This window comes from Parasteatoda tepidariorum, chromosome 4 (assembly GCF_982258835.1).
Source record: "Parasteatoda tepidariorum strain Cologne lab strain chromosome 4, Ptep-v5.0, whole genome shotgun sequence".
Lineage (NCBI taxonomy): Eukaryota > Metazoa > Arthropoda > Arachnida > Araneae > Theridiidae > Parasteatoda > Parasteatoda tepidariorum.
Genome location: NC_141758.1, coordinates 107,922,541 through 107,943,499, shown reverse-complemented (window position 1 = coordinate 107,943,499; position 20,959 = coordinate 107,922,541). Strand labels below are relative to the sequence as shown.

The following is a 20,959-nucleotide window of genomic DNA, read 5'->3' as shown; positions in this document are numbered from 1 at the left end:
AAAAGCAAAAAATTTTAATTTAATTTTTAAAAAAAACTTAGGTTTTAAAGAGAAGCAAACGAAACTTAAGGGGTGGGAACTTACTTTTCTAAGATTCTATTTGATATCATTAAAACCTATATATTCAGTAGGGGTTTAACAAATATTCGGTCATTTTGTCGAATACTTGGCAAAGTATTTTTCGACAATTTTTTTGCCCTGGTGGCTCAAGTGATAAAGCTTTCGCCTCCCAATGATCTGAACAGGGTTCGAATCCTAGCTAAGGCTGTTCAATACGAATTTCGCACCCGGCTCGCACTTACCACAGTGCTGACGTAAAATATTCTCAGTATTAGACGGATCATGGGTTAGATTCCCCTTGCCGTCAGACTTACCGTGGGAGGTTTGGGTGGTTTTCCTCTCCGTGCAACGCAAATGCGACTTAGTTCCATCAAAAATCCTCCACGAAGGCAACATTTCTCTCAATACTTAATCCAGAAGTTCCCTTGTCTTTTGGATTGGATTCAAAATTACACGAATACTAAGTTGAACATTGGTAGTCGTATACCCAAAAAAATGGATCGACGGTTCTAAAATAAAATAATTTTTTTTCTTCGGAATTTGAATTGAGTTAATAAAAATAATCTAAAATTTTATTTTTACTATGCATGATTAAAGATAGTTTTTACACGTATTTGTGAAGTTATAGAACTAGCCAAGTCTGAAAGGCAAATGGGAAAACGAAACTTGATGAATCGAAACTAGATTACTTAATATTGATTCTAGCGAGTTTTGTACAGCTGAATTTTTTAAAATGATATTCAGATAATCGTTTTTGTTTTAAATTTTGAGTACAGCTCTGCATTTTAATGTAGCGTTTCTGATAGGTATTATTCTTTTATTGTTAACAGATTTAACCGGTAACATAAACTGTTATTTTCAATGTTACATTTTTAGATTCTAAGGACAATGTTAACTTTTATTTTGATCAGCATTTTTATTTTTATCAGCACCTCTGGGGGTACTGATCCATGAGTTTCTTTGTCTTCTGGATTGGTTCAAAATGACAAGGCTATGGAGTTGAACATAAGTAGTTGTAAACCCAAAGTTGGGTCGGCTGTTCAACGAAGGGATATAAAATAAAATAAAAATATAAAAATAAAATTATGCTGCATATGATTTATTTAGAATTTCATGTTTTGAAAATATCAATGATTTAAATTTTTCAAGACATTTTAAGTGGGTCATTAATGATTTTACTCAAGAAATTTTCAGGATTTTTGAGTTGGGCTAACACTAAATAACCCCTGAACTTCATAGTTTACTCTAGGCGTTTTATTTATTTATTTATTTTTGTACTCATTTTTCTCAAATTTTGAAATACCAGTGGAGGTGAAAACAGAATCTCTGCGGTACTTTAGCAAACAAGTCACGAGAACCCTGACAAATTCTAAGCGTCGTGAAAATAAGTGCTTATTTCCTCCGTCTTTAATTGGTGTTGCTTTCTCAGAGTTCTGTGGGTGTGTACGAAGCTGCAAATCTTGGGTGGGTGTGTGAACTTTAAAAATAGGACTCTCTCTTGTAGAGAGAAAGATGTCCCCAATCGCTGCTGCAGAAAACATCCTGCTGATGATGCGTCATGGAAATTTTAGGGACTTCCTTTCACTAAATTTAGATGATTTTTCTAGCTTACTGTTAGTTGTAGTCGTTTCTTGGGACTGACTATCAAGCGGATGTGTATCTGCATCTTTTATTTTTGCATCGCTTATCATCTACCTTTTAAAGCTTCTCAGAAAAGTTGTTTGTCTTTTCGTGATTTCACTTGCTAAACGGACCGGGCAAAACAACGCCAGGGTTTTGACGGCTTTTACCATAGGCATAAAACCTTAATGTCATAAACTTTGTTAAATGCCTGCCACTAAAAACCTCGGATGTATTATTTTTTAACATCTTTCTACATACCTTAACATTATACATAACACCTTATGCATAGGTTTTTTAACAGTTGAAAGTTAATTGAGATTTTGTATCATAAAACTGTATCTTCCTTTTAATAAGGAGTTTCTTAAGTGTGACCTTTTAAGGGTTTTTTTTTTTTTCCCCCTGAAAATTTTAACCACTTGTGATGTCAAAAATTATTGGCCTCTTAAAACCAATCCTTCAGCAGAGCTTGAGTTTTTCCAATAAATTTTTTTGTGTGCCATGTATGTAGATGTTCTACACAGATTCAATAAAACAGGCTGAAAATAACCCTCATAGTGGTAACCCTCGTGGCCTTCCAAAGTAAAGGATTTGGGGGTCAGAATCCTTACTTTAATTTCTAATCCAAAGCTTGGGTTTGCAGGATTCTTCTCTTGGGGCAAAAATCGCCGTGGAAAGAATCCCAGTGGCGACATTGTCGCAGAATGTTACCGAATTCTTGAAGAAGGATTTTTCCTTTGGAAAGTAAAGAAATTTTGGATTTCTTTCCTGCAGAAATTTTCATTCTATTCTCCTAATGCAGTTATTGCTATTGATTTCCACATAGTTTTTGAAATCCTTTTATTTTTAGTACGATATTGTTTATAACAACTGAAACTTGAAATGAAAACACTCATTTAGTATTTCACCCTTTTCGAAGAGTCCGACTCGCATGATTTCACCGTCTATCTTTTTTTCACTAGTTACTGGCTACGGAATTCACGATTTTTTTAAAAATATTTTTTTAATGCAATGATGATTTACAAAATACGAAAAAGGGAATAATTATTGTGTTTCTCCCTACAAAATGCGAGAATATCGGCCATTATATTAGAATAAAAAATAACAAATTACATATTCAATTAAAGAAAAGTTATACTATATTAATTTAACCGAAAAATTATTAATTCATATTTGAAGTTTACACTTCTGTTACTTTAAATTAGTGACATGTATATTTTTTATTTTTAAAAATATCTTTCAAAAAAATATTAGTATTAGAGAGGCATGTCGCAGAAAGCCGAAAAAATTCAGCTACAGGGGAAAGAATATTCTACTAAAAGTCTCCAACCATTCAGAATCGCATTGCAAAATCTTTGCTAACAAAAAAAAAGGGGGGGGGGAATCTGAATAAAGTTTTATTTCATATTTTGTTCGAATCTATTAACTGTTTCCATCATATTGGCGCAAAGTAAAATAAAATTTTTAAGCCACGTTCAACTGGACTAAAGGATAGAAAAAAAATTGTGCCTCACGTTTTATTTGTGACAAAAACAAAATTTTTATTTTCTATACCCCTTTAGAGCTTGCTTTTTTTAAAAACTTTATTTCTTAATCAGAATTTCAATTGGTGATCTGGGGTCTGTTGAAAAAAAATTCGGGTGTGCCCCCTACTCAAAACATTTTACCCGAAAAAGGAAGTGGAGTTGATAATTCCTAATTTTGTAATTACAGCTCCTTTTAAAAAACATTGCTTTAATTTTAGTTTTTTCTTCACTGAAGCTGAACCGAGATAGAAATAATCAAATCCGAGTTTACAAGTCCCAGGACAGAACCGATTATTCCCCGGTTTAAACCAATAAACGGTTAAAACTTGGAATTTTTATCCAGCATGCATACAGTTGAAGTTTGAGCACACTATCTAGTCAAAAAGCAATCAAAATGTCGATAACTAAACGCTCGCGGCCAAAAGCAAGTTAAATAAAAAAAAAATTTTTTTACTCATATGTTTTTACTTTTTATCAACAGCAGTTTTAATATCAACAACAGTAAATCTAGTGATCCTAGAGAATTGTGCTTGTTCGTTGTAATTAACATCCGATTTTTGTTCGTAATGTTTCTTCGCTTTTTAACTTGTGATGTTATCTAGTTGGAAACAACTGTAGTTGGAATTTATTCAATTTTGAAAAATTTTCTTGGCTTTGCCAATGTAAACATTTGCTTCTATTTTTGCATTTGTTGGAGAATTCAGCTTATGTAACTTTTAATTCGAATTAAAATACACTTTTTTAAAATTCATTCCCTGTAGTTTCTTTCTTTCTTAAATTATATTTACTTCATGCGTTATAATTTAAGCTGCCAATTTTTAGAGTTTTCGACTTCTAAACTGCGGAAAAGAACGATATTTCAAACCACCTCTTCCTATGCCTATTTCATTATAAATTTAAAATTTCAGGAATTATTAGCAATTATCAAAAATATCGATAAGGTTCTCGGAAACAATAGAATCGTTTGTGATTCAGATTTTCGCTAGTAAAAGATTAAAAGAAAGTCTAATTTTACTGAACTATTATATTCGAATGTTTAGCGTGTCATAAAAATAAGACTTTTTGAGTGTCCATGTCAAGTGAAATTAGACTTGAAAAATAATTTTTCAGTCATCTTGCGCAAACATATTTTGAACAACCACCTCGTTAGATGCGTACGTAATATTTAAATGAACCTCAAGTGAACCTTTATGTATCAACCTTAATGAACCTTTATGTATCATTGTATCGGTCTCCAAAATATTAAAAAAAAAAAAAATACCATGACTAATTCGAATGCGGTAATCTACTCAAAATTACAAATTAGTTAATAGAGCTTTGTCAATTCGACGAAATTGCTAATTACGGAGTCATTTAGAAATAAGCCTGTTTCACTAGTCGGTAATCTAAATTTAAACTTGTTTCGTGACAGCTCAGGCGTAACTGACAGTAAACTAAATCTGTTTGCGAACTGTACTTTCATTGTATGTCTTTTATGTTTTCGCATTTTAACTTTAAACGCTAAAAACTTATTTAACGATAAAGTTTTATATCGTTGTATTTTGGGATTACCAGCCTCCCGTATACTTGTAGATTATTATCTTGTATTCGTCCTGTCTTAGAATTGTTTCAAAACTAATAATTCCCCGAAATAATGTAACCGAATTCTAATTTAAAAAAGGATTTGAGTTTTCATATAAGCCGAAATTTTATTTTATTGCATAATTTGCGAAATATGAGTTGTTGTTTTTTTTAAATAGTAATTTAAAATCAAATTGTATTAAATTAAATTCCAACATAAAATGTTAAACTCTATCTGCGTTAACCAGTTTGTCTTTCAAACTCTTTCTGTATTGATTTCACCTCTTGAGAAGCTAACGATTAGGTACAATTTTATCACTTAAAAATTTATGGTTTAAGATTATTTTTTTGCTATAGTCAATACAAATATTTGGAGTTACCCTTATTGGTACAATGAAAAATTATTAAAAAAATAATAATTCAGATTCAAATATCCTTATGAACAATTTTATGACCTGCGGATTTTGTCCCGTAACCAAAATGGGAATAAATACTGTTAAAATATCCTACAGCATGTAAATTTTTTTATAAATTTATCAATTTTATGTAATAAGAACTGACAAAAAGTGAAACAGAAAATGTCAGGGAAAGATTCTGCCTCTGTATAGCTTCCTCTTAAGGCAGTGCTGCCCATTTTTTTGGGAACCATTTCCAACTTTTTCAGTATTCAAAAAAATATATATATTAAAATGTTATTGTTTAATAGCGTTCGAATTTTTTTTTTTTTTTTGTGTGTGTGTAATTTTAAAAATATATATAAAAGTACGTACTTAGGTTTTGTAGTTTATAATCATTTTTAAATGTTATTATTTATCCAAAAAAAACTGAATTTTTAAAATTATTAAGCTGCCAGTACTCTGAAATTCATTTTAACGCAGTAAATTCAAACCTTTTATCAATCATTGTCCTTTTGAAATATTGATTATTGTAATGAGTAATATTAATGAATTTAATTCGACAAATTTATTTTTATTATTATTATTTTTTTTAATTTTAGATTGAACTCAAATTTTTTGACCTTGACAGTGATCATAAGGATGTTCAGGCTCTTATCTTATTGACAGAGAATCTTCCTTTATTTGTTTTGTTAAACCCCCCCCCGTTAGCGATGATCGCAGGACAAATTCTTTCTTATAAATCTCTTTTTTTCGATATATAGTTCTAAAAATAAGTTATTGCCTCCATTTTTTTTCTTTGCTTTTTTTAAAGAAATTTAGTCTCAATTAAACAACCACCGATTATTTTTTCTGATGAAAGTGCATGCGTTTTTGCAGAAATAAAAAAAAAAAAGTGTAACATTTCTAGTGTGCGGTCATCGTACCTGTTGAGAGGGGGAAAGTGGAAGTGAAAGTGTTGAATGCATCATTACCCAAGAAAAGCTTCAATAATAAAAAGAGAATAAAGTAGGTTAGTGAGTGAGGATAATGACCTGCTTTTACACTTCTTGTCCCCTCTACGTAACGTTTCTTTTCCTCCTTGTTCCACTTTCTGGAGCTGCTGCTTCTGAACAATAGGCGGCAAGAATTATGCTAAACTTCTTGGAATTACTTTTGCTTTCTAAACGAAAATTGACTTACAGCAAGATTACCCCGGGGCAGAATCGCAGCGACATAGTCGCAGAACGTTACAGAATTCTTGCAGAAAGATTTTTCTTTTAAAAAGATTTTTTTTTAAAATTACAGAAATTGACACGCAATATTTGTAGATAATCACTTTTTGACGTGATCAATTTACGACGATAGAATCGTTAATCGATGAAACGATTGTATTTTCCGCAGTTATTGATATTGATTTTCGCGTGGATTTTAAATATCACGATATATTTCAAACAATATGGAAAAACCGAATCGTGCGTTTGAGTATTTACTTTTTAAGGCAATAATTCTATCGAATTTTTGGCAGTTATTGCTGTTAATTTCTCCATAGTTTTTAAATTCGATAATTTTTATGTGATACATTATTTATTACAACAACGTAATCTCGAAAGGAAACACGCATTTGAGGAGATTACGTCATCTATCTTTTTTTCAGCAATTACTACCACAGATTTGATGATTTTTAATTGTATTTTTTATTCTGATAATTATTTACAAAATGCAAAGAAAGAAATAATTTGTGTGTGCCCCCCCCCCCTCACTCAAAATGCGAGAATATCACCCATAATATTAGAAGAAGAAAAATTATTACATGTTTTATTAAAAAAATATATATCGTTTTTTTTTTTTTTATTTCATTTAACACAGCTTCTTTTTTATTTTAAATTTGTAGCATATAAGTTTGTTATTATTTAAAGTATCTTGCAGAAAGATATTAGTGATAGAGTTTTGTCGCAGATAGCTTGAAAAAATTCTGCCATGCATTTTTAAAACTTAAGATGCATAAATATGTTGCATATAGTAGAGAAATATATAATTGACAAATCAATTCTTTAATTAAATTAATTGACAAATCATGACATTCCATGATTTTATTCTTAAAGGATAATGTATGTTCTGATAGTTTCCTGAAGCAGAAAGAATTCTAAACAAAGAACCATTTATCTACATCCACTTCTCAGCAGAACAATTTATGTCTATTGATGAACATTTTATATATTGTTAATAATTTTTATTTCATTCATTTATTTTTTGATCGATAATTTAGCTATCAAAATGAATTAACTAGTGATGGCTGTTTATTTATAAAGATACCTGTAGAAAATTAGTAATTATCAAAAATCTTGTGGTAGAACTGTTTTTTCTTATTTTTTTAAATTTTTTATTTTATTTTGTCAAACAGTTCAGTGTTACTTGAATAATACTCTTTAATTTTCCCTAATATGTTGATAAACAATATGACTTAAATATTGTAACTTAAATATTGTAACTTAAATATTGTAACTTAAATATTGTAACCTAAATATTGTAACTTAAATATTGTAACTTAAATATTGTAACTTAAATATTGTAACTTAAATATTGTAACTTAAATATTGTAACTTAAATATTGTAACTTAAATATTGTAACTTAAATATTGTAACTTAAATATTGTAACTTAAATATTGTAACTTAAATATTGTAACTTAAATATTGTAACTTAAATATTGTAACTTAAATATTGTAACTTAAATATTGTAACTTAAATAATGTAACTTAAATAATGTAACTTAAATAATGTAACTTAAATAATGTAACTTAAATAATGTAACTTAAAATGAACATAAACAATACTCATAGTTACTTAACTAGTATCACAACAATTAAAAGTTGTTTTTTATTTAAGTGTAGGTAGAAACTTAAGTTTTTAAGTGGTATTTTCCCATTTATTAGAATGCTGTACTCTAATGTTAAAATACAAGGGAAATTCTACATTCCTTGTGTGAAATATTTTATAACTAACATTCAAATTTCTCACAATTTAAACAACTATGTATGATTTGAGAAATATTGGACTGACTACACAAAAATTTTATAGATTGGAGACTAAATGTCAAATTTACTCGTACATTTTAAAAATGCTTTTTAAAATAGATCGCAATTTGTAGTTATTTTCAAAGCAAATTTTTGGTAATTTTTAAAAAAAAAAATCTCCTTTGAAAAAGTTGCTCCCAGGCCAACGTATATTATTATTTTATTTTTTTTCTCCAATTAATGAACATTTTTTCCTAATTGTGTAGTTTTTGATGAAATATTATCTTTAATTTTGCAATTGTAGCTATGTTAAGTTCTCAACTTGTTATTAATTTTTGAACCGAAGTATTTCAAAATTATGAAAATTGATTTTTTCCATTATGTTTTAATGAATTAGTTGTGTTTGTACGTTTCCAATCTTGCTATTGAAATTTCAACTGAAGCTTTTTGCCTAATGATCAAGGAATTGATTGGAACAATTTTTATGCACCAACTCCACTCCAAATAATAAGCTAAAGCTTCTATTGCTGAAATTTTTTTATAAAAAAGAGCGTTAGAGAATAACATAATCAGAGGTCTGTCTAGGTTTTTATGAGAGGTACCCATTTTGTGAAAATTTAGACATAATTTGTGAAAATTAAAAAGTTTATTAAAGCATCAACACAAAAATATGGTAAAGTAAAAAGATATTTTCAAAAATTGTCACTGCGAATAAATATTTATGACTGTTAAATGTTTATATTTCTTATATCCCCCCCCCCATATAATCAAAAATAATTTTGCTATTGTAAAGTTTTGGACTTGAAATCGTATCCAAATTTAAAAATCCATTAAAAGTCATTGTCTATTGTTAAATTCGGTCATATAGAAGAAAGTTACGGAGAGAAATAGATATTTCATAAAGAAAAATTAAGATCTATTAGAATAAATGTCGAACAATGTTTGAATGTTTAAAATAATGTTTGAATTTCAACTTCCCGTAAAATTTACAGAGGGAGCTCCTTGTTGTTTAATTTTTTAAAAAATCTCGCTATAATATGGCGTAAGCGACGGGTTAGGCTTACTATACCACACTATCTGACCAAGTATGTGCTACCTATTAGTATATTCTGGAATTAACCAGATATTTATCATTTCTTAGGGGAATACAAAAACAAAATTTTAAGAGGCGGGAAAGTAAGAACATATTTTAAAAATTGTCACTTCAAATAAAAATCATTCATGACTGGTGAATTTTTATATATTTTCCCCCATATATTAAAAAAAAAAATTTGCTATTGTAAAATTTTGGACTTAAGATTGTATCTAAATTTAAAAACCATTAAAAGAAATACAAATTTAATTCTCAGTAGTTTTTGTTCTATCTTAAGAAAAATAGTTGAATTTAGTGAATCCTTCTTATATGATCTTAATTCATTATATATGCCTTATAATGTCTAGAATCTTCTTTCTAAAGCAAGTTGCATAATGGTCAATGCCGTTACAGTACAGTAGGCCTCTTGAATCTAGGATAAAATGAAATAGCTGGAGCATGGAAAATTTAGAGCTCCAGCTCCAGGGAAAACATAGCTCCAGAAGATTTTGAGATCTAAATTTTTGTTGATGTCATAAGTTACATTCTTTTTTTTTTTTTTTTTTTTTTTTTTTTTTTTTTGATTAAGTAGAACTTATCACCAGTTTAAGTTTTGACTGCTTTTTGATTTTGACTAGCATCCTCAAAACTTAAATGAATAACATAAATATATTTTTTAAAAAACCAATGCTTCTCGAAGAGGAAACATTTCTATTTATCTATCACTTGATATATAAAAACAAAACTACTTGGGCCTTTATTGGGCCAATATTCATGAATCTTGGCTCAATAAGTTTGCAAAAGGCGGTTATTTTTCCAATATTGGCCCTATATAGAATTTCCTGATTCACTCGATATTTTGCAACCAATATCGGTCTTATATAGAATTATCTGATTCGCCAGATATTTTATATCCATTAGCCAATATGAATTCTATGTTGGCCAATGTAGTTCCTATATGGGCTATTCTTGGACCAATATTGGTTGCTCAGTGCATGTTCTTATAGGACCCGTATTAAGCCCAACTGGGGCTAAGGTTAAATTGTTGCTCGGGACAGTGTGTGCACTCTCATATTTAACTATTTCCTACTGTTTTTTGTTTTGAGTGTGGCAAAACTAAAACTTCCCTTTTTAGTCCTTGTTAAAAATGTTTTTTGTATTTAATAAGTATGCAATTTTACTTATTATATGATTCTGTATGCAAGGTGCTAAAAGTTGTTCTTTACTGCAGGTTACATCAACAGCCTAAGCAGCGAAAGTAAAGAAACAGCCGTTCATCAGTTACTCTCACACTTACCATTACTTCAACCTGGAAACGACGATGCCAAAACACAGTACCTTGGACTCATTCCTAAAATCTTGGCTCATTCGATTCGTCACAGTGTTCATATTGAAGAGAGCCGTCAACTTCTTTCCTATTCTCTCATTCATCCGGCCATAAACAACGAAGACCGCTGTACTTTGACGCAGTGGCTGAGACAGCTCGAGGACAGGATACACAATTGTCCCCCTCCGGTATCTCCTTACATCGGCAGTAATGGACCTTTGCCACCCACGCCTCCCACTACAGAGAGTTTTGGGGGTTGCCAATTTAATACGGTTGTACCGCGTTTGGACTTGTGGAGGCCTGGCACACTGGTGGGCATGGCTTCTCCTCCTGTTGAAATGAACTCTTTTCCTGTTCTTAATAATCTAGGAAGTAACAGTTTACCTCCAGGCATAGGAAGTCAGCATATGGCTCTACATAGCATGAATTCTGCGCCTGCTGGTGGTATGTCTTCTCATCCAGGTTAGTTCATTTCATTTATGGTATGAAAAAGTTGCATACAATTGTTTTAAATAACTTCCTAGTGGATTGGTGCCTGACGAAATAAATATTTTTAGAAAAAAGTATTCAAAACAGCCCTTTTCTAAAATTTCGATTAAAAAAATTGAAAGTTGCCATGCATATCTTACATAATAACAATTATTATGAATATGTTCCTTAATCCATGTTCAGGTGTCTGTCCAGGCTAAATTTACTACCCTTTAGCAGTACCTTCACACATTCAGCTTTAGGAAAAACGGTAGTTTCACAAAATACTTCTTCTTAAAATTTTATTCTTATATACTGTAAGAAACGATAAATCCATATTTTTACCAGATTTTTGTGTTTAGTTTTCACAAATTATGTCTACATTTTCACAAAATAGGTACCTCTCAGAAAAACCTTGGCAGACCCCTGACGTTGTAAGAAGAAAATTAAATAGCCTCAATGACTTTTCATAGCCCAGCTATATATATGCAAGCTGTCTTTTGTATTTCATTTTACAGAACATCAAACAGTAATAAAGATTTCTACAGAATCCATTGAATAATGGTGGCAGGGTTCCTACGGGTCAGGGAGAACAGGGAATTTTAATTCCAAAAATCAGTGCGTAGTCAGAGAAAGTTGCAATTTTTTACAAAAACCTGGAATATTCCAATATTATGCCTGGAAAATAACTAGTCTTAAAATTGTCAGTAACAGTAATCAATTATTGAGATTAGGGTTAAATAATTCTAACATCTATTATAATTATTTGTTATTGCAGTATCCTCACTGCTGAGTCAAACTCAAAAACGACAACTGCCCCCTGACGCAGTTGTGAGATTGAGACTGCTACTTCAATTTCTACTTCCGAACTTTGAACTGAAGTGAACAGTAGTTTCTTTTTAGATATAAACAAGTTCGTTCACGAGATGTTGCTCATCTGATATTTTTCTCTCTCTCGATCATCAGCGAGATATGTTTTTATTTCATGTAACCTTTAATTATTTTATTTTAATTACATTAAAATGTAATATTGGAGATGAATTATTATTTCATGTCTACTGCATAAAAGACAGGATTGGACTTCGTGATCGGGTCTAAACCTGTAGTGGTGACCCGGACGTGATCGTGTATACCATGTCAGAAAGCTAAGATATATCGTCATACAAACAGCCCAGTTCAGACTATAAAGGTCCCAGACAAAAGATTCGAACATATACATATAGATATTGTAGGACCCCTTCCACCTTCTCGTGGTTATTCGTATTGTTTGACAATGATTGACCGTTTCACTCGTTGGGTTGAGGCTCGTCCAATTCCAGACATTTCGGCCGAAACAGTAGCTAGTGCGTTATACGAAAATTGGATCGCCCGATTTGGCATTCCTAAAATAGTGACAACAGATCAGCGTAAACAATTTGAATGTCAACTATTCAAATCATTAATGACATTATTAGGCATTAAACACATCCATACGACGGCATATCACCCCATTTCTAATGGCTTGATTGAAAATTGGCACCTCATAAAAAGATTCAATTGAAAGCCTCATTAAAAGCTCATCTAACTGATCGTTGGACAGAGGTCTTACCCACAGTATTATTGGGAATGCGTTCTGCATTCCGGGAATCCATAAAGGCTACAACAGCTGAACTGGTTTACGGAACTGCCTTGAAGTTGCCGGGAGAATTTCTAATGCCAACACCAAAGGATTTCAATGCCAGTGAATTTGTGCAGCGCCTGAAAGAAAATATGGCAAAATTGTCCCCTTCACCAACCAAGAATCATGACACTAAGAGCCGAACATTCATCTCGACCGACCTCAAATCGTGCAAGCAAGTTTTCATCCGACACAATGCTGTTCAACCGCCACTTAAGCCAGCTTACGATGGACCCTTCGAGGTACTGGAAAGAACAGACAAAGTATATAAAGTTCAAGTCGGCAACAAATCCAAGTTTGTGACTATAGACAGACTAAAACCAGCCTACATCTTGAACATTCCAGAGTCAGAACCAGAGCCTGTGATCTACCATCCTAGCCCACCTCCGGAAGTTACTGAGCCAACAACAACAAATGTTGAAAAAGCAGAGGACAAGGCTAAGCATACGCGATCGGGACGTAAAGTACGTTTCCCTGCACGATTCAAGTAACGTTGCACTAGGAGGGGGGTACTGCAGTATCCTCACTGCTGAGTCAAACTCAAAAACGACAACTGCCCCCTGACGCAGTTGTGAGATTGAGACTGCTACTTCAATTTCTACTTCCGAACTTTGAACTGAAGTGAACAGTAGTTTCTTTTTAGATATAAACAAGTTCGTTCACGAGATGTTGCTCATCTGATATTTTTCTCTCTCTCGATCGTCAGCGAGATATGTTTTTATTTCATGTAACCTTTAATTATTTTATTTTAATTACATTAAAATGTAATATTGGAGATGAATTATTATTTCATGTCTACTGCATAAAAGACAGGATTGGACTTTGTGATCGGGTCTAAACCTGTATTATAAAAAATTTCACATTTTAATCAAACTGAAATGTTTCCAGCCTCATTAAATAATATTTACATCCCCAGAAAATCTAATATTTCACATTACAAATAAAAGAATCAAAGTTTTCTGGTAAGGTAAAAATATGATCTCAATTTTCATGGAAATTTACCCAGTATACCTGGTAAAGTCAGGAATTTTTTTCTGTAAATGAGTGGGAAAAACCTATTACATACTGTTTTGCTATGTTGGAAACTTGTTTAATTGTGAAATTTTGTTTATTTCAGATGGTACACAAACGCTTCCTATGCCACATTCGCGCATCAAACGAAGCACAAGCCTCACCCCTCCTATACCTCATAATGGTCTCTCCATATCTTCTAGTGTTCTGGAACATCAGAATTTTGATGTAGATCATGCTCCATTATCTCCACAAAGCAGCGTCACATCCTCTGGTAGTGGCAGTGAAAGTCAAAAAGATGACAACAAAGATGTCTTTAATCAGGATGGTACTGGAATGAAAGGTAAATATTTCTTCTTGTTTTTTTTTTTTTGCAATAGTTTCTAGCATCTTCATTTTCTGCATTTCTTTTCGTCCATTATTACAGATCTACTTTTGAGTTTTAAGGCACAGTCTCTTTTTAACTATCAAACTTTAATTGTAGACAAAGTTTACTTCATGTAAATCTAGTCCAAGCATTGAAATTTTATAAAATGTGCTTTAACCCTTTGCAGTCGTTTTAAGTTAGTTACATGGGTATTGTGATGGTCGGAATTGATTTTTGTTGAAAGAATACATAATATGCAAGATTATGAAGGAAAAATAAAATTCATTAATTCTTTTTTAAACTTTAGATATATGGAACATAATAAGTTTTAATTTTACGTAAAAATTATATTTTATAGTTCTCGATTGTGTGGTATCTTTCAAAGCAGTCACTAATATGAAGCTCTGGTTTTCGAGAACATGAGTTGCAAAAATAATTAGTTTGGCGTCTTCTGTTTGAACCTACAGAACAATTTTATAGCTCTGCAATATATGTAGTTTGCCACTAAGCCTTTCCCCTTCATCAGAGGAGGATGGTCTTCCTGATTTTGAAGATGCTCCATCGCAAAAATCACCATATTGCGACTGGACAAACATAAAATGTGACATGGGCGTCTTGTTTTCTCTTCTAGCTGACTCCTTCTATAAGATGTAGCTATTGATCATCATTTTCTTCTAATTCACTATCACTGAAATTTTTTAATTGTGTAACTCGTCGCTTCACTGGAACTTAGTCACTATTATATATATTTTCAAAACAACCATTATCACTTTCTGTATCAAAGTCAGTTCCTGTATCAAGAGTTGGAAGTAAAATTCGTCATCGCTACTTTCAATTTCACGGTACACTTGGTAAATTTCTTTTTGCCGATTTATTAGAGTATTAAACTAAAATGCCTAGTTACACTTAAACACAATTTATGTAATATATTATTTCAAATTCTATGGTTCTTTGCTGTGGTGGCTGAAAGCATAAGACTTTAACGGTAAAAAAACGTTGGAGGCGGAGAGTAAACATACGACCACAAAGGATTAATTACATATTAAGACAAAAAGTTACGTATGAAAAATAATATAAAAAATGCATATATGCACCATGGGCCGATTCAATAGGCCAACTATTTAGTTTAACCCTAGTTTTTGGTCTAATTTGTAAATAAGTTTCAAGTTAAAAAACTGGCATAGTTAAAAATTTCTCAACACTGTGTTTACTCCAATACAATTGCTAATATTTTATAGATGTTTTAAGAATAATAGTGAAAAATATATACATCATGATAAAAAAATATTTATTGAATGGTGTGATTACATGCCTTTCAGTGTCTGTCTTTTAAGGAATTAAATATTTTATTTCTAAAATAGTCTGTTTCTTTAAGAGCATTCCAGTTTAAAAATTTTGACTGAAAATGACAGCTTTGAGGCTATGTTTCCATATATGCTACCTGAAATATTATCTTCTGCAATTGCAACTTATATGTTCCCCTAATGTGATGTTTTTTATTTCTTTGCAGATGTTCCTTGCTGGCTTAAGGGACTAAGATTACACAAGTATTCCTATATTTTTAAAAATATGACTTATGAGGAAATGATGTCGATATCAGAAGAAAAACTTGAAAAAATGGTATGATTGGATTAAATACTAAATAATATTATAACTGTTTTTACATGTTGGTTTAAATTTGTTAAATTCTATGTAGATCTTTATGAACCAAAACTTGATATGTTGAATTCTCTTTAAACATTATATGGATCATTTCATATATCATGAAACTTACTACATGTCTTGTTAAATAGAATGAAAAACTTTCTGAAAGTATTGACTAACTCTTATAACTACTAGTTTGTTAAAAAAAAGTTGATAATGAGTTTGGTAAAAAAAAAAAAATGTAACCTGTGAAAGCGCTGATAATTTTACATGTTTGATGAAATACTTGCGAATCGTATGCGCTTATGTACTAGCTGGATTCATTGGGATTTTGGATTCTTGCACTCTCACGTGCAACTCTGCTGTATTTTGCAAGAGATTCTCAATTTTAGGCTTCATTTTTCGCCCTCTGAAATCAAATGGAAAAATCTCTCGAATTTTTGCTGATAACTGGGACCAACTAAACATTGCCAAATTTTCATAGCAAACGAAAATTTTATTTCTCATGTTAATTTCAACGGTGGTGAAGCATCTTTGTTAATGGCAATGACCTTCTTGCTCTATTCTGTTTATAGATCAGTACCATACTCTTTGAATTTGACTTGCAGACCATTCACTAAGTTCATATTTTCTTATAGGTCCTCAGAGCAGTTAAGAATCACTAAGCTCATCACCTCAAAATTTCCATCTCTTTTATTCAGTTAATAAAGATAAAAAAATTTTAAGAGTCACATTTTTTATAAGAGGGACCCTCCACTAATTGCATAATTTTTTTTTAATCTTTTATTGTACTTAAATTTTTTTTTTTTTACTTATTACTTTTTATCATTGTATTATTACTTGTAAAATTGTCAGTGCTCTTAATTTGTTTTTGAAACGAACTTAAAAATATTTAGAGGAAAGATTATGAAGTGATAAGGAGCTTTCAAAGTTTTAAAAGCAGCAAAAGATCTTATGTTATTCATATTTTTCATTCCAAAATACTTTAATTCATCTTTTAATGATTTGATATAAAAACAATTGAAACAAAAAAATTAACTTAAGCTATTATAAATGACATTTATTTAAATTTAAAAAATACTCTATAACCTTTTTAAATAATAGTTACATTAATTGTAATTTTAAATTAAAACTTTTTACGGAGTTAATTTGAAAAATAGTATGAGCCATTCAATATTGAATATATTTAAAATTTTGTTAATTGTTTTTATGGTGTTATGGCTAATATTATCTAGAAAAAGAGTTCTTTGTAGAAGGTAGTTATTTTATCATAATCATGTAAAGTCTTTTAGGAAGATAATATTTTTATTAGTGTGCACATCCTAATTATAATTTTTTTTTACAGTGCTTAAAAGGTGCTTATTTTTTGTTGAATAATTTAGCTACGCCCCCCTGATGGTGTGAATATGAAACACTACGTTTGATATAAAAATCTTGAAAATACCAAACACGATGCACAATCTTAAATTGCTTGAATAGGAATTCTGATGTGTGATTTTAAATTGTTTGAATATAGTTTTAAATCACGCTTGCATTGGTAGAAACAAGCATCAAAACTAATCTTTTTCTCTGTAATTCAAAGGAGATTAACTTTCTGTGACGATCAGATAAAAATTTTATTGTTAATTATTTTTTTAATTGATAGTAATAAAATTTCTGCGAATTGTGTTTGCGTATTATCCATATCTGCCTACTAAACATGACAGGTATATATCTGGTATAGATCAAACTGCACACTTATTTAGACATTTTGAGACAAATATGTAATGAGGTCTACTTTAAAATAAATTTAAGTAAAAATAGTATTAAACGCAAAGGTATGCTCTTTAATTTACTAAAAATTTCTTTATCAAGAGTATTCAAACCTACACATTTACAGGGTATCAGCGAACCTGGAAAGTCATGAAAAATCATGGAAAGTCATGAATTTAGGTTGCCGAAAAATCTAATTATTAAACTGGAATTTACCCATCCCCCAATTTCTTGGTGTTCTGAATATCTGAATTTGTAACAAACTCCCCACTCACAGTCATATTTTATCAAAATATAACATGTTTTTATCAAGTTCTTTAAAAATTGCGTTTTTTCAAAAAATGAAAGAAGAAAAAACGTCATTTCTAGAGCAAATTATCTTTTAAATTTCTGTGATTTAAGAATTTTTATTATTTATTTTATAAATTTAAAATTCTAGCTGAAGCAAGCCAGTGGTTGGCGAATTATTTTTATTTCGAAATGAGAACAGAAAAGTATTTCTTTCCTTTCCCTTGAACAAGAAAAGTATCTTTAGAATATAATTCTGCAGAAAAAAGAAAAAAATTACTTTTGAGCTATTTTATTGCTTCAAATCTTTATTTTCTCGGTTTTTTAAATTAAAAATCAATAAATATGAAGATGCAGAACAGTTTTGGTTTCACTATAATTTCAATTATTGTTATTATGATGCTTTTTTAAATTTACTATTGTGTTTTTGTCAGAGAAAATAGTAACTTCGTAAAGTCATGAAAAATTCTTGGAATTAGTCATGGAAAGCCATGAATTTGAAAATCTGAAATGTAGCAGATACCCTGCATTTATCCATTTTAGTTAGCTTTAGATGTTGTAAATTCGATGCAGTTTATGAATTATTCAGTTTTTTTAGAATTGCTTTATTTAGATCTGCATTTAAAAATGTTTATAACTGTTAGTTATAAAATTTCTGCTCTAAATCTTTAAAGCAGTTACAAAAAAATTTGGAGATTATTGTAAATGTTATTAATCAACCTATTAAGAACTGAATGATATAAGCTGTAATTAAAAAATTATTATTTAATTATTGTCTATTATTAAATGAAACTTCACTTTGTTTTTCAGAGTATCACTAAAGGAGCTAGACATAAAATTGTGCTAAGTATTCACAAGCTAAAAGAAAGACAGTCAAACCTAAGAAGTTTAGAAAAGGTATATTTTGTCATAAAATCTGACTTTTTTCCCCCCTTTACAAAAGAGGTTCAAAAAGCAGCAATGAAGCAGAATTTAAACAAAAAATTTTTATTGTATAATATTTTTAAAGCTCCTCAATTCATTCTCTTAATCTCCCGTGTGAAAAAAACTAATTTGGTTATCATTTAGATTAAGTTAGATTTTATAAATTTTATAAGTTGGATTTCATAAATTTTGTATGAGGAAAAACTTTTTAGTATTCTTTTTAAAGAAATACATTGAAACCTCCCTTGCACATGACTGTGTGGCAGGTGGCTGCTATTAGGAATTATAAATGAAGTGGTTATTCTAACTGTTCATAAAATCACAAATGATAAAAAGCCTTTTTATATTTTATTTTCCACACAGCCATCTAGTGCAACTATTTACCTTTGATTTTATCTTTAAATGTAAGGATATTTCATTTGTGATTATCACTCATAGTTCATATATTCATTTACTACAGATCATATTCGGATATTCACTCTTCTAGTGTCTAGAGAGTTACGAAAAATGGTTAAACAAATATTGGTTGAACGCATGCACACATTGCGTTTTTTGCGCAAGTGCTGGCAATTAAAAGTAGGTAGAATTGAACTGTTGAAACTATAATTGACTTCTGTATGAATGTTTAAAAATTTTCTGTATGAATGTTTAAAAATTTCTATTGAACAAGATTTCATCGATTCCTGCTGACCACCTTTGAAAGATGCAGGTTGATCAGTGTAATTGAACTGTCAAATCTCTGATTAATTATTGTATTGCATGAATGATTAAAAACTGTTCTTTTAATGTGGTTTCAGATGGGGTAAATTATGTTTTAAATTTCAGTCTGTAAAATTTGTTGCAAACAAGAACCGGTAGGGCATAACCTTAGGTTTCTAGACTGAACATTAAAAGGCCATTAAGTACATAACTCGATAGCAAATTAGAAAATGTCAGGAGTCATTCAGGAAATAGATAAGTCCTTTAAAGCACCTGAAAGGGGAACATCTCTGCCTTACTTGAGCTTCGCATGTGGATTTTAAAATTTATGAACATAGAGATATAAATGTAATATTGTGACTAGGCACCAAATGGCGTGATGGTCTTTTTTTTTATCTTATGAGATTCTTTCATTAATAAACTGTATAAAAATTCTTTTGTATGCAACTTTGATGTTTCAAAAATGATCTAATAACTGCTGAAAATATGTGAATTTCACTCCCATTTTATGCTTGAAGTAACCTCCTGCTGCGATGCACTTCTACACTTAGCTTTAAAAGTTTCAGAAACAAATTATAGGTTATCCTTTCAGAATGTTCTTCAATTCTGGTATTTTTGGAATACTTAAGCCTTGTTCCTCATGTAGAAGTTAAGATTTCTGAAACAAAATGCTTATAGAGATTTGTACAAAATATGGCAAATTTTATCACCATAACCTCAGAACCCGGTAATTTGCCAAAGGGACAGGCTTTAAGAACAACTAAGTCATTAAGACTCAAAATTAAAGTTAAGGATAATCTTAAATGAGGACTTCAAAGTTATAAGTAATTTTACATCCAAATACTGAAGTACATGCTGAAAGGTTACCTTGAAACATACTAATGGTCTGCAATTCATGTAATATTTTTGAGTCCTTCCATCAATAATTATTAGATCAAAACTTTTGATATTGTCGCATCTCGTAAAACAAGAATGTAAAAATTGCTTGTGTGCATTCATTTAGTTTATATGGTTTATTCAATGTTGTAGGATCTTGAAGAAGGTGAAGGTACAATACGGTGTGCTCTGAACGAAGTTAAAGGCATGCTGCAAACACCCATCAAAGCTTTTCAGAGTATGAGTTATAACGGTGATATTATCTGCTCTAATGGAGGTGAATCTGAATCATCAGGCTCCGATCCACCGAGTGCTCCACCTAGTCCGCCCATTTGTGAAGAAGGCCAGCAACATATTGCGGAAGGAGATATACCTGGTCAAATAACACACCTTTTGGGGAAAGGTGAGCTTTCTTTACTGTTAAAATTGCAGTGATAGAATTCATCTTGAATTGTAGCAGGGAGAACAGGGAATCTTATTTTAACTTTAAAAATTAGGGAATCGTCAGGGTAAGTTGCAATTTTTTACAAGAGAATGGGGAAATTCCTGTATTATACCTGGAAAGTAACCAGTTTAAGATTTGTCTGCATCAATAGTCAGTTATTGAGATTAGGGTTAAATAATTCTAACATCTATTCGCAATTATTTTATAGAATTTCACTTTTTAGTGAAACTTTTCCATGTTTCCATTCTCATACTATTATGTTTTTGCTCACAA

General features: G+C 30.7%; 1 protein-coding gene across 4 annotated transcripts in view; it reads left to right on the top strand.

The window, feature by feature from the left end:
- smg (sterile alpha motif domain containing protein 4 smaug) overlaps window positions 1–20,959 on the top strand; it is a 77,280-nt gene that overhangs the window by 39,259 nt on the left and 17,062 nt on the right. For all 4 annotated transcript variants that reach the window (XM_016055532.4, XM_043050979.3, XM_016055530.5 and 1 more), the window contains 5 exons: window positions 10,460–11,017; window positions 13,798–14,034; window positions 15,569–15,678; window positions 18,553–18,639; window positions 20,395–20,644. In XM_016055532.4, coding sequence (XP_015911018.1) covers window positions 10,460–11,017; window positions 13,798–14,034; window positions 15,569–15,678; window positions 18,553–18,639; window positions 20,395–20,644 — 1,242 coding nt within the window. The remainder of the gene's footprint in view (window positions 1–10,459; window positions 11,018–13,797; window positions 14,035–15,568; window positions 15,679–18,552; window positions 18,640–20,394; window positions 20,645–20,959) is intronic.